The sequence below is a fragment of the Myotis daubentonii genome, chromosome 7 (assembly GCF_963259705.1).
Source record: "Myotis daubentonii chromosome 7, mMyoDau2.1, whole genome shotgun sequence".
In the NCBI taxonomy this organism is placed as follows: domain Eukaryota; kingdom Metazoa; phylum Chordata; class Mammalia; order Chiroptera; family Vespertilionidae; genus Myotis; species Myotis daubentonii.
In genome coordinates, this window is record NC_081846.1 from 30,593,368 (window position 1) to 30,620,018 (window position 26,651).

General features: G+C 43.9%; 1 protein-coding gene across 2 annotated transcripts in view; it reads left to right on the plus strand.

Annotated features, from left to right (window-relative positions):
• Window positions 1-751: 751 nt before the first annotated feature.
• Window positions 752-26,651, plus strand: part of LOC132238326 (nuclear body protein SP140-like protein) — a 60,611-nt gene continuing 34,711 nt past the window's right edge. The window contains exons 1-6 of one of the 2 annotated variants that reach the window (XM_059703478.1): window positions 752-989; window positions 14,294-14,445; window positions 18,080-18,248; window positions 20,237-20,320; window positions 21,575-21,637; window positions 23,693-23,842. In XM_059703478.1, coding sequence (XP_059559461.1) covers window positions 902-989; window positions 14,294-14,445; window positions 18,080-18,248; window positions 20,237-20,320; window positions 21,575-21,637; window positions 23,693-23,842 — 706 coding nt within the window. In that variant the 5' untranslated portion in view covers window positions 752-901. Of the gene's footprint in view, window positions 990-14,282; window positions 14,446-18,079; window positions 18,249-20,236; window positions 20,321-21,574; window positions 21,638-23,692; window positions 23,843-26,651 lie in introns of both variants that reach the window. The other variant, XM_059703479.1, reaches the window with a different exon arrangement.

Genomic DNA, 26,651 nt, shown 5'->3' on the forward strand with positions numbered 1-26,651 from the left:
AACCCCAGAACTGGGCTTATCCACAAGGCCCAAGGCTGCTCCAATCAACCACACACATTCCCCACACCCAGACCGCTGTCCCTGTGCACTGGAGCTCAGAGGAGCACAGAGCCCTGGCCCCTCCAGCAGGATGAGTCCAGGGAGACCCACCAAGGAGCAGACTCACCTTCACAGAACTCCCAGCCTCAGAGACTCCCAGGAAGAAGGGAGGGCAGGGGGGCCAGGAGTCCTGCTGACTGATGGGCCCCCTCCCAGAAGGGGACATCGGTGTGGGGCCTGAGTGCTCCCACTTGGGTCCCAGGTGCCCCTCCTCTCCATTTCTGCATCCGCAGAGGTGCCGGGTCTTCATTCTCTGCACCAGGAGCTGCTGATGCTGTTGCCTCCACTTCATCCTGCCCCTGAATTCACAGGTCTGGGACTCTGCCTCCTCTCAGAGACAACCCTGTCCCCACAGGGTCTCCCAGGCTCGAGACTCAGCCCACTACTGTGGTCTGAATGGAAGCTGCTCCTGGTGAAGCTAAGGAAGCATGTCCCCTGGGTGTTTTCTCTGCCTCCGGTCCCTTTTGAGTCGCTGCCTCTCCTGCTCTCCAGGTTTCCAGGCCCCGTAGCTAGGCTATTTTCCTGTTTTTGGAGTCGTTGCTCAAACAAGAAGACTCCTGGGGGCTGGCCCTGGCCCTCCCCTTGAGTCCTCCTCCCCTTGCCTCCTGGTCCTGACTGTCTCTTTTTGTCCTCCATTCCTGCTGCCACATGTCCTGATGGCTGAGAACTATTGGGGGGCTGCAGAAGGAGGGAGACATGTCTGAAAACACTCAGAAAGTTAGTTTCACTTTTTCCCATTTGGGAGGAGCTCTCCCTGGGTGATTGTACACACTTCCTGCTCAGGACTGGGCAGCCACAGTAGATGCAGGCTGGGGACACAGGAGGGCTACAAGCCCAGAAAGGGCCCAAGGCAAGACGATGGCCAATGGAGGCACTGAACTCAGCACCAGGTCAGTCTCTGTCTCCCTTCCTTTAACTTTCTCTCAGGTTGTGCTGCTGCTTTAGTGTGTGTCATTAGACACTTCTGTAAACCTTGACCTCATCCTGCTTTACAAGAACACTCATGTGCAATGTAATGAAATGCAGGAATACAAGTGAGGGAATCACATCTTTAAACTGCAGAGGGACAGTTGCTGGTGTGAGTGCAGCTGCCACAACCCACAGGACTCTTGTCTTACAGCTACTGCTCAGCTGGCAGCCCATCTGGACTCAGCTGTCATTTCTGATGCTTTGAGACAGTGATTTGTTATTTTTTAATGATGTCTGAATGCTCTCATTTCCCTCAGTCCCCCTTTGCCTTAACCTAGGCTGTTCTAAAGTAGGTACTTTAGAAAATATAAAATTCTGGATGCCATGGTCTCCTACCTTTACTGGGGAGTGGTCAGCCTGGGCTTATTCCCATCTCTGGCTAAGGGTCTGGGTTATTCCCCCAGGGATCTTAATCTAAGGGGGTAAAAGGAAGAGGAAAGACAAGTTGGGAAAGAATAATGTAGGTTGAGTATTTTCATCTGTACTTTGAATTTCTGCTTAGTAATGCATTATATCTCTGACAAGGCAATGGCTAGAAATTCTGTTCTGTTCTCTAGTAATAGGTCAGAAATAACATCCTATATAATAAAGCAGTGATATGCAAATTGACCATCATGCCCTCACACATGATGGTCACTTCCATGTGGTCACAAGATGGCTGCCACAAAATGGCCTGCAGGGGAGGGCAGTTGTGGGTGATCAGGCCAGAAGGGAAGAGAGGGAAGTTGGGGGGGACAGGCCTGCATGGGAGGGCAGTTAGGGGCAATTGGACTGGCAGGGGAGAAGTTAGGCTTCGGCTTTGATGAGGCTGGCAGGGGGCGGTTAGGGGGTGATTAGGCTGGCAAGCAGGTGAACAGTTTGGAGCCAGCAGTCCCGAATTGTAAGTTGGGCATCCCCCGAAGGGTTCCAAATTGGAAAGGGTGCAAGCTGGGCTGAAGGGTACCCCCCGCCCCTGCATGAATTTCATGCACCAGGCCTCTAGTTACTTAATATGTTTGATTGGATATCTTTTTAATACAAAAGAAACACATTACACAATCTTGGTCATAAAATTTCAAATGACATGGATGTATGTAGAAGGGAAAAGTTCTATTTCACCACCCACCCCACTGTAGCTTCCAATTCTGGTCCTGTTGAGTATTGTGGGCATGGCATTTTATAGCTTTCTCTTCACATTTACACATATAACTTATTTTTCTAAAGAATAATATGTGTCTTGTTTTTTGTTGAATAAGATTATTTTCTAGAAACCATTCTGAATTTTACATTTAAAATTTTTTAATATTAAAATTATTAGAGGTCTTTTCATGTTAATAAACATATGGATCCTCCTCACTCTTGACAGCTGCATATTACACCATGGAACTGTTATACCAAAATTTTTAAATTATGTTCCATTTAAACCATTTATGTTCATTTCAGTTGTTTACTGTTACCAACAAATCGCAATAAATAACAATTATACATTTCTTTGTTTTTTGCGTATGTACAATTGTTTGTCCTATGTCAAAAACCAAAAAGTAAAATTGTTGAGGTAAGGAGTACTAATATTTAATTGTTTACAGAGCCTACCAAATTTCCTTCCTAGTGGCTGAACCACTATATTCTGCTACCATTAGCCATGAGCCATCTCTCCACACCCAGACTTCACAGAGGTGCCAAATAAGGGAATGCATCCTGTTCATTTGCATTCTCAGATTACATGGTCGGTTGAACAGGTTTTTGTGCCTATTGGCCATTTACAGTTAATTGCCTGGTCTGTCAATTGCTGGTTTATTTTGGGCCAATGTAATCAGTTGAGATGATTGTCCTTTCTTTAATGGTAAGAGAGTGTTTGCTGTCCTAGCCAGTTTGGCTCAGTGGATAGAGCATCAACTTGTGGACTGAAGGGTCCCAGGTTCTATTCCAGTCAAGGGCATGTACCTTGGTTGCAGGCTCCGTCCCCAGTAGGGGGTATTCAGGAGGAGCTGATCTATGTTTCTCTCTATCCCACTCCCTTTCTCTCTGTAAAAAATCAATAAAAAATAAAAAAAGAGAATGTATGCTATGTAGTCTGAACTTTATAAATATACTTCCTTGTCTTTTAACTGTTTTATGGTGGCTTATATCTTATTAAAGCTTTCAAATTTAGAGCAAAAATTTTTATAGTACTGATTTTATAAAATAGATGCACCCTTATTATTACAAACTAAGGGCCCAGTTCATGAATTTGTGCACCTTGAAAGGAACTGTGGGCCATGAGGCTGTGGTGGGCACAGGGGCGGGTCTCAGTCCATCCTCCCCTCCCACCATGGCCCCTGATTTCCTATCTGCCAGCAGTCCCGCTCCCACTGCTGCCACTCCTATGTGCTGATGGTGCTGACCCTGCTCGCACCTGCTGACAGTGGTGAGCAATCAGGATCAACCCCAGGCTCCAGCAGCTGGTGCAAGCAGGGCCGGCACCAGCAGTCAGTGTCAGCAGTGGTTCCAGGGCCGGCAGTGGGTATGAGCAGGGCCCATGCCAGCAACAGCTGCGAGTGCCAGCAGGGACCACAGCATGTGGGAGCAAAGAATTTTCAATAACCACCAGAGGCTCGCCCCAATGATAGTGACCAGTGCCCCACCTTGGTCTGGTGCCCCTGCTCACCTGCTTTACCATCTTGCCGTGGCCAATGCCCGCTATGTTCCACACTCTGCCACCTACTGTCAATGTCTGCCATGTTCCATGCACAACCCCTGGTGGTCAGTGCACACCATAGTGAACGGTTGTTTGGTTCTTCAGTTGTCCTGCTGTTCAGTCTATTTGCATATTAGCCTTTTATTATATAGGATTAGAGGCCTGGTGCATAAAATTCATGCACACTGAGGTCCCTCATCCCAGCCTGCACCCTCTTGCAACCCGGGACCCCTCAGAGGATGTTCAACTGCCAGTTGGACATCCCTCTCAATCCGGGACCGCTGGCTCCTAACTGCTCATCTGCCTGCCTGCCTGATCACCCTTAACTGCCTCTGCCTTCCTGTCTCATCGCCTCTAACCACCTCCGCCTTGGCCCCCACTGCAGCAGCTTCATCTGGAAGGACGTCCAGAATGATGTCCAGAAGGTCATTCAGCTGTCCAGTGTATTTAGCATATTATACTTTTATTATCATAGAGTAGAGGCCTGGTGCACAAAGTTCTCAGGGGAGGGGTATGGATTCAATTGCTCGATCAAACCTAACATTCCAGCTTTTTTGTTTTCTGGAATAGGGACAAAGTTCATATCTTCTGTATTTACTTCCTGCTGAGGCTGACATCAAGATCACAGAGGGTTGGACTTTGATAGTAGTCAGCTGGATGAGTGGTCAAAGCAGCATGATTTCCCCCAGGAAACTGGGTGGTGAAAGCTTGAAAGTAGTCCTGCTGAGTGATGGGAAGTAAAAGCTGGTCCTGAGGTTGTCACAGTGTCACCTGTTTGGTTTTGCTGTTTTTCTGGGTCTGGAGCTGAAATCCAACTGAGGCCTGGGTTATCTTAGGGTGATACAACTTAGGGTTATCTTAGGGAGGAAAAGATCAGAGGTCTTATTTGCCTGACTAGTTATTTGCTAGGGGAGGGTAATTTACCCTGGGGGCAAGGTTCTTATTTTCCCAGTTTTAACCCTTGCTAGGCATCTGGAGCTTTCTGCCCTGGTGAGTTTCTACACCTGTACCTGGCCCAAATTCCTTGCTTCAGGGGTCAGAGGGATGATGAGGCCTGGGCACAAAAGGAGGTTGTGATGGAGTCTAGGGGTGCTATTTCCTGAGTACAAGTAGGGCTTGTAACCTGGTGGAGACAAACTATTTTATAATTTTAGTATTATTGAGGCAAAAGCTAGAACAAGAATAATGACAAATGGTCTGCTGGAGGGAAAGAGACATTAATTTGGAGGGTTGTAGTCTAATATACCAAAATGAGGTTTATTCTCAAATAATTTACTCTTAAGTGTCCTTGGTTTAGGGAAGATAAGATTTTCTAGATGTCTACAAACTGCTTGGTATCTGAATTTTCTAGAGGGTTGCAAACTGCTGTTATACTATCTCAGTTTCCCTGTTCTGCTTGTTTTAACATTTCTCCTTCTAAAACTTTCACGAATATTCTTACAACTTTAACTTACTCTCTTTTTCCTTCAGAATGCATGCCCATGCCTTATTCTTCTATTGTCAACTCTTAGAAATCTTAATTTTCCAATGATAACCAAAAAGTAAACAGCCAGCATATCTTTCTCTTTTTAAATTGCTTTTTTTATTGTTTAAAGTATTACATATGTCTCTTTTTCCTGATTGATCCCCTCCCCACGCCACTCCTACCCCTGAGGGCAAGCCCCTACCACCCCAGTGTGTGTGTCCATTGGTTATGCTAATATGCATACATGAAAGTCCTTTGGCTGATCTCTAACCCCAATTCCCCTGTCATTTGTCTCTGGATCTACTTTTGTTCATCCGTTTATGTTGATCATTATATCCTACATATGAGTGAGATCATGTGATATTTAACTTTCTCCAACTGGCTTATTTTGCTTAGCATAATGCTCTCCTGTTCCATCCATGCTGTTTCAAATGGTAAAAGTTCCTTCTTTTTATAGCAGCGTAGTATTCCTTTGTGTAGATGTACCAGAGTTTTCTAATCCACTCCTCTGTTGATGGGCACTTAGGCTATTTCCAAATCTTAGCTATGGTAAATTGTGCTGCTATAAACACAGTGGTGCATATATCCATTCTGATTGGTGTTTCTGGTTCTTGGGATATAACCTTAGAAGTGGGATTACTGGGTCAAATGGGAGTTCCATTTTTAATTTTTTTAGGAAACGCCATACTGTTTTCCACAGTGGCTGCACAGTCTGCATTGCCACCAGAAGTGCAAGAGGGTGTGTTTTTTTTTCCTCCACATCCTTGCCAGCACTTGTTGTTTGTTGATTTGTTGATGATAGCCATTCTGACACGTGTGAGATGGTATCTCATTGTTGTTTTGCTTAGTGACTATGAGCATGTTTTCATGTCTATTGGCCTTATGTATGTCTTCTTTTGAAAAGTGTGTATTTAGGTCCTTTCCCATGTTTTGATTGGATTGTTTATCTTCCTTTTGTTAAGTTGTATGAGTTCTCTGTAAATTTTGAAGATTATACCCTTATCTGAAATAGCATTGGCAAATATGTTCTCCCATGCAGTGGGCTTTGTTGTAGTTTTATTGATGGTTTATTTTGCTGTGCAGAAGCTTTTTATTTTGATGCTGTCCCATTTGTTTATTTTCCCCTTAGTTTCCATTGCCCTAGGAGCTGTATCGACAAAGATATTACTATGACATATGTCTAATATTTTGCTGCTATGGATTCTTCTAAGATTTTTATGGTTTCCCATCTTACATTTAAGTCCTTTAGCTATTTTGAGTTTGTTTTCATATATGGTATAAGTTGGTGATCTAGTTTCATTTTTTTTTTAATGTATCTGACCAAATTTCCCAACACCATTTATTGAAGAGACTATCTTGACTCCAATGTATGCTCTTGCCTCCTTTGTCAAATATTAATTGAGCATAATGGCTTGGTTCAATTTCTGGGTTCTCTGTTCTGCTCTATTGGTCTATATATCTGTTTTTATGCCAGTACCAATTTTGAGAACCATGGCTTTGTAATATAGCTTGATATCTGGTATTGTGATCCCTCCAACTTTGTTCTTTCTCAGGATTGCTATGGCTATTCAGGGTCTTTTTTTATTCCAGATGAATTTTTGGAGAGTTTGTTCTAGGTCATTGAAATATGCCCATGGTATTTTAATGGGGGTTGCATTGAATCTGTAGATTGCTTTGGGTAGTATGGACATTTTAATGATGTTGATTCTACCAATCCATGAACACGATATGTTCTTCCATTTGTTTATGTCTTCCTCTATCTCTTTTTTCAATGTCATATAGTTTTCCGAGTACAAGTCTTTTACCTCCTTTGTTAAGTTCATTCGTAGGTATCTTAATTTTTTTGTTGCAATGGTAAATGGGGTTGTTTTTTCATTTCTCTTTCTGTGAGTTCATTATTGGTGTATAAAAAGGCCATAGATTGCTGGGTGTTGATTTTGATTCCTGCTACATTGCTGAATTCATGTAGTTTTCTGATGGAGACTTTGGGGATTTTTATGTACACTATCATGTCATCTGTGAATAAGGACAGTTTTACTTCTTTTCCAATTTGGATGCCTTTTTTTTCTTCTTCTTGTCTGATCGCTATGGCTAGCACTTCCAGTACTATATCTAAAAGGAGTGGTGAAAGTGGGCATCCCTGTCTTGTTCCTATTCTTAGGTGAAATGGATTTAGTTTTTGCCCATTGAGTATGATGTTGGCTGTAGGTTTGTCATATAAGGCTTTTATTATGTTGAAGTATGACCCCTCTATTCTCACTTTGCTGAGAGTTTTTATCAAGAATTGGTGTTGGATATTGTCAAATGCTTTTCTGCATCGATTGATATAATTATGTGATTTTTATCTTTCAATGTATTTATGTGATATATCACATTTATTGACTTGCAGATATTGTACCATCCTTGCATCCCCGGAATAAATCCCACTTGGTCTTGGTGCATGATCTTTCTAATATAATGCTGGATCCATTTTGCTAGAATTTTGTTGAGAATTTTAGCATCTATATTCATCAAGGATATTGGTCTGTAGTTCTCTTTTTTTGTGATGTCTTTATCTGGTTTTTGAATTAGGGTAATGCTGGCTTCATAGAAAGAGCTTGGAAGTGTGCCTTCCTCTTGAATTTTTTGGAATAGTCTAAAAAGGATAGGTTTTAGTTCTTTGAATGGCTGGTAGAACTCCCCTATAAAGCCATCTAGACCAGGACTTTTGTTTGCTGGACAATTTTTGATTACTGCTTCTTACTGTTTCAATTTCTTTGGTAGTTATTAGCCTATTCAGGTTCTTTTATTCTTCCTGACTGAGTTTTGGGAGCTTGTATTTTTCTAAGAATATGTCCATTTCATCTAGGTTGTCCAGATTGTTAGAATAGAGTTGTTTAAAGTAAAGCATGTCCCAAAATTAACGCAAGAAGTAATTGTGATGGAAAATACAGGTTTATAATTAAAAATTGTAAATTTTTATTGATTCATAAAGAATACAGTATAGGGTTATGTATGAAATAGCGTATCAGTAAATGGCCTCCAAGGCTTTGCTGGCACATATGCACTCTTTTGTTGAAATTTTCCATGGCCGTTTTGCATAAATGTGGCTGAATTTCATTGATACAGTGCTCAATTTCCTCCTTCAAGGTGTGGGTGGTCGTGGGCTTGTTAGCATAAACCTTAGACTTCAAAAAACCCCAAAGGAAAAATGTCCAATGGAGTTAAATCGCATGATCTGGGCAGCCAATTCTGATCACCAAAACGGGAAATTTCACGACCAGGAAATGACTCATGCAGCAATTGAATTGTTTCTCAGGCTGTATGGCATGTGGCACTGTCTTGTTGAAACCACATGTCGTCCACATCCATATCTTGCAATTTATGCACAAAAAAATGGATTTTCATGTCGCAATAGCTAGCACCATTAACTGTTATTGCCTGAACAGCCGCATTTTCAAAGAAGAATGGTCCGATGATGCCTGCAGCCCAAAATCTGCACCAAACAGTGACACATTGTGGATGCATTTGTTTCTCAACAATCACTCATGGATTTTCTGAACCCCAAATGCGACAATTTTGTTGATTAACCAAGCCATCAAGATGAAATTGAGCCTCATCAAAATTCAGCCACATTTATGCAAAATGGTCATGGAAAATTTCAACAAAAGAGTGCATATGTGCCAGCAAAGCCGTGGAGGCCATTTAACTGATACACTATTCCATACATAACCTTATACTGTATACTTTATGAATCAATGAAAAAATTACCATTTTTAATTATAAACCTGTGTTTTCTATCAAAATTACTTCTTGCGTGAATTTTAGGACACCCTTTATTTTTTCGTAATCCTTTGATTTCTGTGGGATTGGTTGTTACTTCACCTCTTTTATTTCTAATTTTGTTTATTTGGGTCCTCTCTCTTTATTTCTTGGTGAGTATGGCTAGAGGTTCATCAATCTTATCTTTTCAAAGACCCAGTTCTTGGTTTTGTTGATCTTTTGTTTTTTTTGTCTTGTTTTGTTTTTTTGGTCTCTATGTAATATAGTTCTGCTCTGATCTTTATTATTTCCATCCTTCTGCTTACGCTGGGCTTTTCTTATTGCTCTCTTCCTAATTCTTTGAGTTGTAGGGTTAGATAATGTATTACCAATTTTTCTTGTTTTTTTTTGAGGTAGGTCTGTAGAGATATGAAATTCCCTCTCAAGACTGCTTTCACTGTGTCCCATAGATTTTTGGATTGTTGTGTTTTCATTGTCATTTGTTACCAGGATGCTTTTTATTTCTTCTTTGATCTCTTTGGTAACCCAATCATTGTTTAATAGCATGCTATTTAGCCTCCAGGTGTTTGATTTTTTTATTGTTTTTATTGTAGTTGATTTCTAATTTTATGCAACTGTGATCTGAGAAGATGCTTGATAGGATTTCAATCTTCTTGAATTTGAAGAGACTTTGCCTGTGTCCCAATATGTGGTCTATCTTTGAAAATGTCCCATGAGCACTGTGTGGCCTGTGTAGAACTTCAGGCTGCCTTTCTGGGCACAGCTTCCCATGACTGTGGGGTTAGATCTAGAGCCCCCTGCTACCAGCAGCCCTGTGGACCCCCTTCCACATTCGAGGGCTTCACTGACTCCAAGGGATGCGGATTTGGTGCAGCACAGTCTCCCTCTGAGACTCTAGTCCCAGCTGTGCATGTTTCTCCCTCTAGCACAGATGCTCGATCCAACCTCTCTCCAGACGATCTCTGATCTCCACCCACGGATTGTCTCACCAGTTGTGTTTAATTCACCATTTCCAGGTGGATGTTATTCGATTCAGCTGTTTCTTCTATCTGCTCTGTGAAAAGGCACAGGACCTGTTCGCCTATTTGGCTGCCACCTTGTCTGGACAAACTTTTTAGGTGCCCACAGCCAGGAAGGCTGGAGTCTCAGTGTTCATGGTTTCACAGCCAAGGCAGCTAGTTCCTGGGTGTTGTGGCTGTAGGGTCCTGAGTGGTATCAGAGGTCTCCCTGGTTGAAGGTAAGGCTGGGCTTCTGATGACAGCCGTTCTCCCCTTCAAGATGGTGCGGACTCTGTGGCAGAGCCAGCTGCCCTGGGATGGATTTCAGCTGTAGCAGAGGCTGTCCTGTCAGAGGAGCCTGGTCTGCCAGTCCCCAACAGTTCTGTGCAATATAACTGTCCCTCACTCACACGTACACACACTCCCCGCATGTCCACGCACTCTCCTTTTGCTCTCTCACTCACTCACACTATCTCCCTCACTGCTGTCCTGTCAGCTGCCATCTTGGATCCCCTCCAGCCAGCATTTCTTAGACTGACATTTATGAACATTCTCACTTTCAAGAAACATATCTTTAACAAATCACAAGACATTACATTAACAGTTCTAAATCTACCTTATAGATTTTTTTGTAACAAAAGCTAAAATCAAGAGAACTTAAAACTTATTAAAAATATTCAGCTGTTTATCATTTAACCCAGCAATGCTCCAAAGCTTTTAAGTTGCCAAAGAAGACTTTGGAAAATTGTGTATAGGCATATGAGGCTGGAGAAAAGGCTGAGTGGGGAGGGAGCAGGTCCTGCAGCCTGTTCTAGGACTGCAGTTGCCAGACATCCTACTGCTTGGATTTAAAACTGCCACCTTTTTCCTTAGAGATAACATACTAAGTTTGAGTGATAATGAGTTCAGCTTCTCATAGTAGCCACACTGTTAAGTAAGCATTTGCAGTTTTAGTAAAGAAACTGTTCTTTGGGAGGGGAGAGGGTAAGAAAGTGCTGAAGTGAGAGCACTTTTTAGAGCATTAAAGGGGGTGAGAATGCTGGCCTTGGGACCTAAAGGCTCAGTGAGGTTCTCCTCACCATGTCCTAGAAGGGCTTTGTGAGAAGACTAAAGTTGGGAATCAAGGCAAAAGTACTCAGCAAGCCCAAGAAAGGAGACCATTTCTTGTCCAGATGAGAGGACAGTCATGGAGGAGATTAGGAGATAAGGCTTTTACAATCCAAGGAATGCCTTGGCCTTCTGGGCTGAGAGAGTGAAACTGAGGTAGTTGACTGTGGTTTGGGACAATTGGGCTTTATGAGGGGATGCACAGTAACTCCAGTTGGGCACCAACATAGACAAGAAAAGAGTGGATAAAGGGTGTGTCTAGTAAGATGCAGTATAAAGGTGAGGTGGCTAATGTTTGTGAGATTAATCTGTTAACCTCCATAATAGAGACTAAGGAGGGGACAAGGGTCCCAGCAAATTTGGGAAGGGCAGAATAAGTGGTACCAGTATCAATTAAAAAGGAGATCAGCTTACTTGCCACCACAATCATTAACCAAGGCTCAGTCCTGTTGATGTAGGTCTATGGGGCCCTATCATGGCCTGGGTAACTTCAGTCTTTGGTGGCCAGTCCCAAGAGGTCTGGGAACTCCAAACCGGATTCAGAGGGTGGCCTTGCTGAGGTCCAACCTGAAGGGGCCAGACTACAGTCTGATTTTCAGGGCCCAGGTAGAGGTCTTGGGTTTGAGCAGGACTTGTTCCAGTGTCCTTCCTTGTTGCATTTGAAGCATGAGCCCTGAGGAGGCTTATTTCCTGATTTACCCTTGGTTGGAGGACCGGAACTTTATTTGGGATCATGAGAGTGGTGGCTAAGAGCTGGAAGGTCTCCATCTGGGCCTCAGCCTTGGCTTGATCTTGCCTTTGTTTTTAGATTTGGGTCTCCTCATATCTATTATTAAAGACATTAAAGGCCAGGTTAATGAGGTCTTTTGAAGGGTTTGTGGAACTGTGTCTATTTTTCAAAGTTTGAGATGGGAGACTTTCAAGAACCAAGATTTGACTATATTTCCCTTTTTCTTTTATTCCCCTTTTTCAAAATAGCCTCTAACTATGAGATCATTTTTGTTTTGTTGTTGACATCTGCATGCTGTAACTTGCCTATTTTTTATTTTAATAAATTTTGTGGCACTTTGTCTTCCTTGTGTCTCTTGTTGAATTTCATTTTTGATCTTGTGCCTTCCAATACCAACATTGTTTCATTTACATTTAGTGTTTTAAATATGTTTTTCATATTTTCATCTTGTTTCAATTTTTATACTTCTTACTATTTTTTTTGTCTTAAAATGCAAGCTGTTTTATTTATATTTTACTAGAGTCCCGGTGCACGAAATTCATGAATGGAATGGGGGGGGGGGCGTCCCTCAGCCCGACCTGCACCCTCTCCAATCCTGGACCCCTCAGGGGATTTCTGACTACTGGTTTAAGCCCAATCCCACAGTCAGACATCCATCTCACAATCTAGGACTGCTGGCTCCTAACTGCTCATCTGCCTGCCTGATCACCCCCAACCACCTCTGACTGCTGGCCTAATGCCCCTAACTGCTCCTCTGCCTTGCCTAATCACCCCTGACTGCCTCTGCCTACGGACCTGATCGCCCCCTAACTGCCCTCCCCTGCCAGCCTGATCACTCCTGACTGACTCTGCCTGCTGGCCTGATCGCCCCCTAACTGCTCTCCCCTGCCAGCCTGATTGCCCCTAACTGCCTCTGCCTCTGCCCCTGCTACCATGGCTTTGTCTAGATGTCCAGAAGATGTCTGGAAGATGTCCGGTCTAATTAGCATATTACCCTTTTATTAATATAGATTTATTTACTTTTTTCTTTTCCCATTTACTTTATATTTTATTTTATTGTTGACAGAATTACAGATATTCCCCAATTTCCTCCCACTTTACCTGCCTTCTCTCACCCACTGCCCCACCCCAAGCCTTAACCACACTATCCTCTATACCCATTGGTTATGCATATATGTATATAAGTTATTTAGCTAATCTCTTCCCACCTCCCTCCCTCCCCTCTGAGGTATGTCAGTCTTCTCCATGCCTCCATGCCTCTAGGGCCTATTTTGTTTGTTAGTTTATTATGTTCATTAGATGCCACTTATATGTGTGCTCATGTGATATTTGTCTCTCTTTGACTGGCTTATTTCACTCAGCATAATACTCTCCGGGTCCATCCATGTTGTTGCAAAGGGTAAGAAATCCGTCTTGCTTATAACTGCATAGTATTCCATTGTGTAAATGTAACACAGCTTTTTTATCCACTCATCTACTAATGGCACTTGGATTGTTTCCAGATCTTAGCTCTTCTAAATAATGCTGCATGAATATAGAAGTCCATGGCATCTACAATGAAAATTATAAATATTCTCAGCTAAAACATTTTTAAACTACATAAATGAAGAGTAATACAGTGCTAACAAATTGGAGCTCAATATTGTTATGATATCAAAATATCTAGAAAAGTCAAGACAATATTTTTCCAATTGAATTAAAGAATTCTATAAGCCAATGTGCTTTGGGCATAAGGGTAAACAAATAGATCAATGGTACAGAAGATTTATACATGTTAGCTTTTGTATGTTTTTTATAAACTTGGGGTAGGCAAAGATTTCTTAGCATATTGAAGTTACTAATCACAAAAGAAAAAGAATAGGTAGATTGGACTTCACTAAAATTAAAATTTATCCCCATCAAAGACAGATATATAATAAAGCAGAAGTTACAGGAAAATTTTTGATATTCTTTCAAAATTTTAGTTTATGCCTTATCATATGATTACTAAACCACATCTTACCATTTATGAACTAGTTTTATAATTCAGGATGGTATTTCTTAACTGCTGTAGGACAAGGAGGGAGCACCATGTTTTAATCTTTTTGAGATTTATTTTCTCTTAGTTGTTAATTAAGATACATTTTTAAGTTTACATTCTATTGTTATACCACTGTTTCTTATTCCTTTATGGATGATCTGTTTGCTCCATCTCACTTTTGTACAAATTAAAATGTTTTCATAAAACTTCCAGATATGTTAGGGACAAAATAATTTTACAATGGCTGTGATCATGACAGACTAGCATTTTTCAATACTATTATGTCTCTCTAATCCGCCATGCTTCATTTTATTATAGTTTTGTCTATTGCTTCAATTTTATTTGTCCTAATCACTTCTCAGGATCACTTAATTTATTTATGTTGGTTCTTCAAGCCAATCTATCCTTCACATATAAAATGTTACAGCATATCAAAACCTTGATGGCCATTGTATCATGGTATCCCTTCTCCCTAGGGTGTCTGCAGAAGATGAGAACATACAAAACAAGCATATCAATGACATTGCATTCACATACTTCAAAAAATATAAGGTGGAAATTTCAGGCGCAATAACAACAACATTTCCTTTCCTTGAACTTATCCGGGACCGTGGATTCATCACCAATGAAATGTATGAAGTAAGTGCGGTTTATTATATCACAATCTGATAAAACAACCCAAACTAAGTTATACTTTTTGGTATCTTGTAATTAAACCTCAGAGCACATTTGGGCTACTGAGGAGTCACTTATGAGTGGGGACTTTCTCAAGTACTGCTAAGTATTTCTATAAAGTCAAAAGAGAAGAGAAGTAGGCATTGCTGGAGATAGTTCTGCTCTTAACGGAAGGATTCGGCTCTGTCATGCCCCCTAGAATTGGGTGAATAACTCTGGAGATAGGCTGGATCTGAAGTAGGTGTATAATGCCTTCTAGAAATCCTATCTAATAAAAGAGAAACATGGTAATTGGCATACAACTGCTACCCTTCCCATTGGCTAATCAAGGCGATATGCAAATTAACTGCCAGCCAAGATGGGGGCCGGCAGCCAGGCAGCTTGAAACTAACATGAGGCTTGCTTGCTTCAGTGACGGAGGAAACCAATGTTCACCGCGTGCCTTGCAGGCCTCTGAGCCTGCAGTTTGAAACATTTTAACAAATATTGAAGCTAAACAAAACCCCAGAAACCTGCTTTCAGCGAGCTGGGATCTCAGAGCTGGAGTCAGAGCTGGAGTTATACATTGTTTCGATTATAGAACCGAAACAAACCAGATACCTACTTTCAGCAGTGGAGGCCTAAGAGCTGGAGCCTCAGAGCTAAAGCTGGCCCAGAATTAAAAAAAAGAAAAAAAGTAGTGGTAGGGAGCTTCCATCACCCTCCAGCCTGAAAACAGCCCTCAGCCCCTCACCCAGGCTGACCAGGCACCCCAGTGGGGACCCCCACCCTGAAGGGTGTGTGACCAGCTGCAAACAGCCATCATTCCCTCACCCAGGCTGACCAGGCACCCCAGTGGGGACCCCCACCCTGATCCAGGACACCCTTCACGGCAAACCAGCCGGCACCCACCCATGCACCAGGCCTCTATCCTATATAGTAAAAGGATAATATACCTCCCAGCACCAGGATCAGTGGAGCTGAGAGGCCTCCCGGCACTGGGATTAGCGTGACAGCGGGCAGTGCCCAAACCCCCTGATCGCCCTGCAGCTCTGTGTGTGACAGGGGGCGGGGCCACAACCTCCCTATTCACCCTGCTCTGTTCGTGACAGGGGAAGGCGCCCCAACCTCCTGATCAGCCCTGCTCTGTACCTGATACGGGGGAGCTCCCCAACCTCTGATTGCCCTGTGGCTCTGTGTGTGACAGGGTGCAGCGCCCCAATCCCCCGCCCCCCCCCCCACGGGCCCTGCTCTGTGTGTGACAGGGTAGAGCCATAACCTGCCCATCGGCCCTGCCCTGAGTGTGAGAGTGGCGGCGCCCCAACCCCCGATCAGCCCTGCACTGTGGGTGATAGAGAGCAGTGCCACAACCCCCCCACCCACACAGGCCCTGCTCTGTGTGTGATGGGGTAGGGCCATAACCTCCCCATCGGCCCTGCCCTGAGTGTGACAGTGGCGGTGTCCCAACCCCCTGATCGGCCCTGCTGTGTGGGTAATAGAGGGTGGCACCCTAACCACCTGATCGGCCCTGCTCTGTGTGTGACGGGGGGAGCTCCCCAACCCCCTGATGGGCCCTGCTCTGTGCGTGACAGGGGGGAGCTCCCCAACCCCCTGATAGACCCTGCTCTGTGCGTGACAGGGTAAGGAGCCCCAACCCCCCTGATGGGCCCTGCTCTGTGTATGACAGGGGGCAGCGCCCCAGCCCCCGGATTGGCCCTGGTCTGTGCATGGCAGGGGGTGGTGCCGCAACCTCCCCATCAACCCTGCCTTGAGTGTGACAGGGGGCGGTGCCCCAACCCCCCAATCGGCCCTACCCTGAGCGTGACTCAGGGTGGCATCCCAACCTCCCACTCCACCCTGCTCTGTGCATGACGGGGGCGGCGTCCCAACTCCCCAATCGGCCCTGCTCTGAGCCCGACCAGGGGCTGCACCTAGGGATTGGGCCTGCCCTCTGCCACCTGGGAGCAGGTCTAAGCCAGCAGGCGTTATCTCCCAAGGGGTCCCAGACTGCAAGAGGGCACAGGCCAGGCTGAGAGACCCCCTCTTCCCCCCGAGTGCACAAATTTTTGTGCACCGGGCCTCTAGTCTTAATAATAAAAGGCAAAGAGGCATCACTACCAAAACGACCAAACAGCCGGTGGCTATGAAGCCCACTGTGGCCAGTGAACCAGCCCAATCAGGGGGTGGGGCCTGAGGCCAACCTCCCAGCCCCTCCCCCCTGCTGGCCTGCCCCTGATCAGACTCTTCCACCCCAATCAAGAGCAGGGCCTGCTAGCCAAATGCCTCCTCCCTTTCCCCCAGCCAGCCACACCCCAATCAGCCCACACCACCACAATAGGGGGCCGGACTGGGTGGACAGCCTCTTCCAGCCACTCCCCCTGGCCACCCCATCCCTGATCTCCACCCTACTTCAATAGAGGGCAGGGCTGGCTGGCCAATCTCCTCCAGCCCCTTCCCCTGCCAGGCCCCACCCCAAATCGGCCTCCCCACCCCAATCAGAGGCAGGGCCAGCCGGTCAACCACCCATGTCCCCTTCCCCAGGCTGTTGTCCCCTGATCGGCACCCCCCACCCACCCCATTTGGGGGTGGGGCTGGCCAGCCCACTGCCCACAACCCCTCCCCATGGCCTGCCCCGCCCCCAATTGGCCCCCCAACCCCAATCAGAGGCAGGGCTTGCTGGCCAATCACCCATGACCCCTTCCCCCAGCTGGCCCCAATCTGAGCGGGCCAGCTGGCCAACCTCCCACCATCTCCTCCTCCTGACAGGCCCAGAACCAATCCACACTGATGGGGGCCAGGCTGGCCAGACCCCACCTGTGCATGAATTCATGCACTGGGCATCTAGTTATATATAAAATATAGTATAAACTTGAAATTAAACATAATCTTAATGTATGGGTGAATAAGTTGAATGCCTCCATTTAATGAAATAGTCATTGACACAACATTTCATTTTAATGAGCAACATTTTAATACTTCGACCTGAGAACATTAAAATCCACAGAGAATTAATGTCTTGTTAGGACAAATTTGAAAATAGACGCTTGCTATTCTTTCAACAACAGTTTTCAGTTTCCTTTCTGTTTTTCCCCTTTTCTTTTGGTATTTCTGGAGTCTTAGAATTTAGGTTAATTTTAGCAAAAGACGTAGGTGGAAGATATGGAGATGCAAGCCTTCACTTCCCTATGCATAGGCTTTCTCTATGGCAAAGTTCACAGGAGCTTCCAGGCCAAGTCAGTCCTGGGGAAGGGACAAGGGTTGTCCAGTCAATAGAATAGCAGCTCATCACCCACTAAGTCTATTCCTAAAACATTTAGCCAGGCCCTGAAAGGGCTACATATTACTTCACTTAAAACCATTTTTGTTCTTCCTAATGTCTCCTTATTCCGTCTCATGTAAACAAGGGTGAGGAGCTCAGATTCACAAATGGGTGTTTTCTAGGAGGAAGGATTTAGTTGTTCCACTTAGTAGCCACACAACTATAGAGAAATTCTAAAACTGTATGTGAGAAGATACCTATGTTGGGAAATTATTATGCATTAACAATAAAATCGCTTTCTATGGATCTTCTGTAACTTGGAAGTCTGTATTTATATTTTCCCCATTCTCTATTTTTAAGAAATCTCAAGAATCTTTTAAAAAACGGTTTTCTGTACATGAAGTCATATATGATATTCTCAGTGAACTGGAGAAGAAATTTGACATGTCCGTTCTGCGAGCACTGTTCAGCAATATCATCATAAATAAATACCCTGATTTACTTCGCATTTATAAAATATTCTACAAAGGTAATTATGTTTATTACCTACATTTTGATGTCCAGAGCAAATTTATTCCCACAGGTATATATTGACTGTTTACCATGTGCCACAGACAGTGCTGGGCAGCTGTAGCAGTTAAGAAAACAGACAAATCATGAGTCTCTCAAAGCTTATGATATAATGGCTAGAGTACAGACACCCACCTGCAGGTCTGCTTAACTAGGCATTTAAAGTCACAAGACTATCAGAGCCACAGGGACATCAGATTTACTTAGAAGGACAAATGACAGGTAACCCCAAATTTTAAAAGGATGGCATTAGTTGCTCCTCTTCTATGGAACCCTTTGCAGGGGTCCACACAGCAGTCCACCAAGCTGACTACAACCCTCCTCAAGTATTGGCATAGCTATGGGTGCGGGATCCATCCTGATGTGGCTACACCATGTCCAAGGGAGTCAATATCTCATGTAACAACTCTGTAGTCATAACTTTCAGAGACAGCACAAGGGATAGTTGAGGTACAAGAGTTACCACACTGAAAGAAGACAAAAAGTGGCTTATAGTCCACATCTAGTCACTCTTTACCCACCTACTTAGTGTTGGCCTACTAACACAGAAGAAAGGCCACCTTCATCAAGTTTCCAGAGTAATGAGCAAGAAAATTAACTCAAGTTGAAATTTGCTCTTGAAGAAGTTGAAATGTTTTTATTAACTCATTCTCCATAACAGGTGTGATCAACAATCAAATAATCACACCAATTGCTCTGCCAGAGATGTTTTTTTAGTACTATACAATACTACTGGTTTGATTCTCTACTTTTACCCTGAGATGCATGATATTATATCTTTTAAATAGATTCTCAGTAAAAAAAGTGTCCTCCAATAACTTTTGTTTACCTTGCCTAGAAAATTTTTTTATTCTATATGCTTTTGGTTTCAAAAAGATCTCCATATAATTCTGGAGAATTGAAAAGAAAAATTACATGCACTGAGGAATTCAGATATTCCAGGAGCAAGCATAGAGCATTAAAGGGTCCTATGTCTACAGAACAAGGACAAATTAGATTAATCTGAGAGTGAGAAGCAGGTTGTGTGAGTTTATTCAAAGGGGATAAGTATAAAGAAAGGATTTGGGGAGGTCTGGCTTCTAAAGTTAAGTAATTTAATGTTATTTACCACACAGTAAAGAGATAGTACAGGTTAATAAGGTTTATAAGTACAGGTTTATTGCCCCAGGAGGTACCCCTGCTATCAGCCCTGAGTTATATGCATTCTCTGATTCCCTCAGTCTCCTCCCGGACTCCTTGCCAAGACCTACACCAAGTATTCCTTCATGTGAGCTCAGTAACCTAAATGCAGGGGCCCTCCTTTCACTGGCAGCCTTCGAAGATGCTGGTCCAGGCATCCTGGGACGGCTGTCATTGCCACAATATTCACTTCCTGATTGCAGCTTCAAAGAGTATTCCTCTTTGTCCTGGGATCTGGTACCCCTGGGAAGTCTCTTCAGGTGTTCCCATGTCCTATGACTTGTCTATTTGGGAAGCAGCTATCCTCCCTGACTCAGTTAAGCCAAAAGTTTCTCCTGTCCGGCCTCATTTTTAAAGATTTGAAATTTTACCCTTTTATTCACGTAAATCTCTATAGGAATTTTGTTTTCCTCCCAAGGAAACCCCTCTGTTTTTCCTTATAGTTAGAACAGTTCAGCAAACTATTATTTATTTTGATATATGCTTTCCTGGCCAGCTGAACTTTTTCACATGAGTAACAAGCTCATGATGCCCCCACACCTCCTTATCTTGAAATTCAAGTGGCTCCTTTCTATGTGGGAAGCCTAAGAGCTCCTTTGCTGGTTGTTCTTTTTCTGACCCAGGAATGAAGGGGGAACAGTATCTACAGGATAGTTACCCACTGAGCACTGAGTGATCCAAGGAGTGGAAATTCTTAAACATGTAATTTCAGATGACTCCCACTCCATGAAGATCTCTAATTGTCTTCTTCTCTTGTCCTCTCTTCAGTGATACCAGACATAAAGTCCTTCCTAGAGAGTGATAAAGAAGAAAATGAGGAGAGGCTTAATAACCAACTAAGCCTGGAACAAGGTGATTGCAAACAGATAAAAACTGATTCTCTTCTGCTAAGAGGAAAGGAGAATGGAAGTCTGGGAATCAGGGAAGACCTGTTGGGGAGCATGGAGAAGTCAGGGAGGGCTGTTTGTATGAGAATCTGACGAGGGGCTGATCATGGAGGAGAAGCTATGACAAGAAACCATTGGCCCAATAACCAGACACAGGAACAGGACCCAGTGTGTCAGGAAACCAGATTTAAAGATGATGCTAACTTGAAAGTAATTGTGATTTAGAGAGACCCTGCAGGAAATGAGTGTGAAACTGTGAAAGGCTAGGAACTATGGGCCCAAGATCAACATAACTGAGGAGATCCTGGGTGATAAGGAAGGGACTGATTTAAATGTGGGGGATGCTGTTCAAGAGCAGGAATATTCAAGGAGATGGGCAGTCATATAGGGGGGGAAGGAAGGAAGTGGTTTTTGAGAGAGAGAAGGAGGGGAAATGAAAGGCAGAAGAAAGGGTTAAATGACACAGTAACAACAACCATATTTCTAAGAGCTCACTAATAGACCATTTACCCTGGCAGTTGTGGGCTTAGTGCTCACAGCTGCCCTTGAGGGGAAGTATCACTCTTTGTCCATTTGCAGAAAAGGAGACTGAAATCTCAAGAGACCATGTAAATAGTTGGCCTGAGGTCAAATGATCACGATGAATCCAGACTTTCTGAACCCAGAGCCTTTGTACTTTACCCTATACTGACCCAGATATTCTCATGGAAAAGACAAAAACATGAGTCAAAGAAGGGAAACATGTGCAGAAAGAAAGATACAAAAAGAAGAATGCCAGGAGCTAGAGGAAACATAGGAGAAGGAGACATTGAATCTCATAAAAAGGCCAACAAGACAGAGAAACCGACATGCATAGGGAGGGTGTGGTGTGAAGGGGAATGGGAAAGGAGACATGATTTTGCAGGGAGTAGGGTGAATCCACCAGTCAGGGATATCCCTGGCAACAAAAACAGGTTCCCTATGGCCATGGGTGACAAGAAAAGCCATTGCTGGTTACTGAGTGGCTCCTGAATGATCTCAGTGAGATAGCCTGACTGGCAACAGAGGGCAGCTGACGGCAACAGTTGGGTGGGATCCTCCAGCTCCAGATGGGTTCTGTATTGATACCTGGGAGAGGGGATCTTGAATTCCTAATTTATAAAGATTAAATGAGATTAGTGGAGAATGGCATAGCATATACTTCAATTTTTTGAAATAAACCTCCCATTTCTTCCCCCAGGAACTGGTGGTAATTCATATCAAAGGCCGATATGGTTAGGCCCAGATGCCACAAATTACAATGGTTTGTATGGTGGGAGGTTTGATTCCTGTTAGTACTAATTGCCCAGAATAGTAAGTCTTTGCATTGGCAATTTCTCCAAGGATTTATAGATAACAGAGTCTTCATTTTCCTGGTTGCCTGGGAGGGTCACTCCTTCCTTATTCCTGAAATACACTGGCTGCCAGCTCCTGACAGCCTGGTCCTGGACGTACTGCCCTTGCACCTGGCTTCACAGTGTTCTGCCTCTGTCTTGCTTGAATCTGCCTGCAGCCTTGCTTTGATATCATGTTAGCAGTGGCCAGCACTGCAGCAAGGGTGGTGGGCTAGTGGTCTCTCACCTATTGGGTCCCTCACACAGAACCATGGATGCCATGTGCCTCCTAAGCCAACCCTCTTCCATTATCTCTGGGGAAGCAGGCCTGGAGATGCTCTAAAAACACTATATAAGTCATTATTATGTAGCTTGCACTGGGATGTATTATTTAAGAAAGGCTGTTCTAAATTAGTAATGCATTTTATAAAAGAAAAAAATCTTTCAGAATGATTTTGAAAGCACCATTATACTTTTATCAAATCACATTTAGTAAAAAAAAAAAAAAAAAGTTAGTATTTAAGAATATAAAATATCCAACATGCATCAATCTATATACAGTTCATGTACCAGGGCGGCTGGTTGAAATAGGAAGAGTGAAGGAGGAATGGTGATGAGTAATGAAGAGAGAAGAGATTCAGAGTGTGTTTGTGTGTGTGCAGGGTGTGGGTGTGGGGGGAGGAGGAAGTGATATAACCCAAACTAGAGGCCGAGTGCACAGATTCATGCACTAGGGGCAGAGCGGGGGGGATCCTTCAGCCCGACCTGTGTCCTCTAGCAGTCTGGGACCCCTCGGGGGATGGGGATCAGGCCTATGCCAGCAGTCAGACATCCCTCTCGCAGTCCAGTGTTCTTGCAGTCCAGGACCCCTCACTCCTTACCACCCACCTGCAGCGGAAGTGAGAGAGGCTCCCTTCACTGCCGCTGTGCTCACCAGCCGTGAACCTGGCTCCTGGCTGAGTGGTGCTCCTACTGTGGGAGCACACCGACCACCAGTGGGCAGCTCCTGCATTGAGCGTCTGCTCCCTGGTGGTCAGTGCACATCATAGTGATTGGTCATTCTGCCAACTGGTCAATTTGCATATTAGGGTTTTATTATATAGGTTGATGCACAATAAACCACTAATAAATGTGTTGAAAAGTCTGATTCAGCTGAAATAGTTGACTGTGACCAGCACAGGCAAGAGAAAAGCTATGCTTCATGCCCCTTCCGCAAGAGGAAGCTCCAACTAACAGTGGATATGGCACAAAACATGCACCAGGGTCTATGTTAAAATTGTGGGAATTAATATTGAAATCATCTTTACATAAAATACTTTGCTCAAAAAAATAGCACTAAATGAAAAAATCCAAGCTGCACTGAAAAAAACTGTATCTATTCATATGCTAGTGAGGTTGGTGGTAACAGGGTAGGATGAGTAGATGGAATAAAAAATGAAAAGAGGAGGCTCATCATGGAAAAGGGGTGCACTGGTCCTCGATGGTTTATTCAGGAATTTATTCCTCATTGGTTCCTGCTCTGCTCTGCCCTCTATCTCTGGCCACAGACCCCTGCAGACTTGCTTGCCAGCTTCCTTGTTACTGTTTACTGCTAAGCTACTAACCTGGGTGACACCACCAGGAGAGTGGAGAGGGGGAGCAAGGGAGAAGCATGGTATTTCCCCATCACTGTCTTGAGCAGCAATTCTTGCAATAGCTACATCTCCCATAACTCTACATCCTACCAAGCAGGCTGGCCATGGTCCAGCTTCTACCTCCCCAGTGACTCAACACATGAGCTCATCCTTGTCCTCTTTCTCCCATACCTTCCTGTTAACTATTCTTCTATTTGGAATTGTCAGCTCTTCCACTAGCTGTACAGTATAACTAATCCCCTTGATTAAATTCCTTCTGCCTCAACAGCTTGGAGAGCTTTGTCTTTTCCTGTTAGACTCTGATTGATGCACGGGGCAAATAAAATATCTATGAATCAAAACTTGATCTAGGTACAGCCCTACCTGAACATGGACTCTCAGAGCACTGCTGTGAAACACAAGAGATAAATGTGAATGAAACAAGCACAACCACTGACAACAATAATGCACTAGAAAACCAACAAGGAAATGAAAAATGTGCTCAAGAGTCTGAGCAGGAAGGTAAGATTGAGTGCCTGGGTTTGATGAGTGGTAAAGGGGAACTGCCAGGTGGAGGGATTGGTGTGTATAAAGTCACCAGGGCAGAACTTTGATAATGATGGGAATGATTAAGATGGAGAAACTAAAAAAAAAAAAAAAAATGACTAGAAGAGGCACTCACAGGTCACAGACATTATTAAGAAACAGAATAAAAGTAGGAAACATAACAGAGAATGAATAAACTGAAAAATTAGGTGGAACAGAAAGGCCATGTCTTGGGGGAGGCAGGGAGAACTTAGGACATATGTAAGGAGGAGTTCACTCTCCTGCCCTACACACCTACAGTGTTTCACCCTAGACCCTGCTGGGGTTGGGTGGGCAATCCTATATAATAAAAGCATAATATGCTAAGTGCCGGGATTCTTGTTCCAGCATCTAGAAGGGTCAGCAATCTGGAGAAGGGCTGTGTGTAACTTAATAAACAGTCCAGAGATGAAGCATAATTTTGAAAGGCATTATCGGGAGTCAGAGGAGCCTAGCTAAAGAAACTAAAATCTCCTTGTCTCAGGACCCCTTGCTATTTATTAACACAAATTGTCCCAAGGCGAGGTGGAGATATACACTTTAAAGGGTAGGGTTAGGTACAGAATCCATTGTCAGAGTGGAATGGATTGTCTATGGCTGTTCAGGTGTTTGACCAGTAGGAGGCAATAACATGTAGATTAAGATGCCCTGAGCTGTCTGGCAGCAAGCAATCATCCCTTTTCAGGTTTGGGGAAATGCCTTTAGCCATTCCCACCAGGCAATAACATATGTGGCTCAGCCCTTGTTGAGTCCCCAAGTTCCATCAACCTTTTGGTGAAACTCTTGCAATTATGACATGCTGGAATTGGCTTCCAGCGCTAAGTGTCTGGTTGACTGGTTGGCCGTTCAACCAATCAAAGTGTAATGCACTAATGATATGCTAAGGCCACTCAACTGCTCATTATGACATGCACTGACCACCAGGAGGTAGATGCTCTGATCAGTAGGTTAGCGTGCTGCTGGGGTCCAGCTGATCAGGACTGAGCAAAACAGGCTGGACATACCCTGGAGCCCTCCCATGATTCCTCCCCAGCTGGCCAACCTCCTGCTTCCCTCCCCGTGGGGTCCCTCGGCCTGGACTGCACCCTCTCGCAATCCGGAACCCCTCAGAGGATGTAGGAGAGCCGGTTTCGCCTGATCCCACAGGCTACGAATTCGTGCACTGGGTCTCTAGTGATAGAATAATGTAGAGAAATAAGTATGAAGAGAGAAAGATAGAGAGGGAAATGAAAATCAATAAATAGAATTGGGGAGACACAAAGAGAACTATGTTGAGAATGAGGAAATAATAATGAATGGAGAACTGGTAGAAAGTGGGGCAGGTAGAGAGAGAGGACCAGACATTGTATGGTTTGAGAAGTCACCACAAAGAAGGCACACAGGAGTGTTCCTAACCCCATTGAGAAGGTAAGGTGTCCACAAAATAAAAATGGCCCTGGAACCCAGTCAGATAAATATAGGCCCCTCCCCAGGAAAGTGCAAATAAAAACCCACAGTTAATCGAGACACAAAGAAAGGACAGAGTTGAGCAGCAGGAAAGGACAGAGTTGAGCAGCTACCTCACCATGGAAACCAAATCAATATCTGCTCTGTACACCTGGTGGGTACAAAGAAGGAAAAGCCATTTATTAATTCAGGAGTTGAATGGAAAACCCAAGCAAGGAATGACTGTAACCAAGCATCTGACACAATAGGCAAGACTTCCTGAAAGAATGTGTGATGTGAATCCCAGTCCCTGGCAAGGATCTGGGACGTATCATCAGAGCCCATGGAGACAGTCCTGGTGGCCTTCATAGAGGTAGAAAGGGGAGGGAACAAGTGCTTTAAGCAGTGTGTTCAGCATAAAAATGTCCCCAGTAACTGGAAAATTACACAAACACAGAAATGGTTGGTTTAAGCATTGATGTCAGAGAGACTATTTCTATGCAAGAGAGGAAAGTGATGGGTGTAGGAGTCAAAGAAAAGGAAGAAAAATGAAAAGCCAAGATATTCATTAGAGGAGAGAAAAATAAATAATGCAGAGAATGAGAGTTATAAAGTGATACTATCACCAGGCATAATTAGTGAAAATTATTTGAGCCAATAGAAAAGTGAAGAAGTAAAATGAGAATGAAACAAGTAGAGAGTGGGGCAGGTAGAGAGTTTGTGGATTGGAAGTAGACTGAGGATGAAGGTGGGAGATAGAGTGAATGTGGGGGTAAGAAAAGTGCTGCAGGATGGACAAACCTGCCCTCTGTGCATGAATTTCACCACCTTCTGGCTAGGACCTGGAGCAACCTGCAGGTCACGCACATCAGGCACAGACCAGGGGGACCTGAGTTAACTTAGCTTCTAGATCTTCCTTGTGCTCTCATCAAGGGTTTCCTCTCTGTGGCCTCCTTGGCCTCACCCTGAGAAATTAAGGGATTTTTCTCCTCTGTGTGATTAATAGCCATGAGGAATCTGCAGAATTTATTGATGGAGATGAAGCCCCAAATTTTCCACCTCAACATTGAAGCAGGGGGAGGGGGCAGTTAAGAAAGATACAGGAACCTAAATTAAGAGCTACTATTTCCTGAGGCATCAATTCTGACTTCATCCTATACCATGGATCCAGTTTATCCTGGAATCCCATTCTCTGCATTATAATAGTTTGGGGATGTGCAGGGCAAAAAGAAATGATTATATTTATATTTTTTAAAATGAGGCTACTTATTGATAGGTCTTATAAATTTAGGCATCAAATACTGACTAGATAATAGAAGTA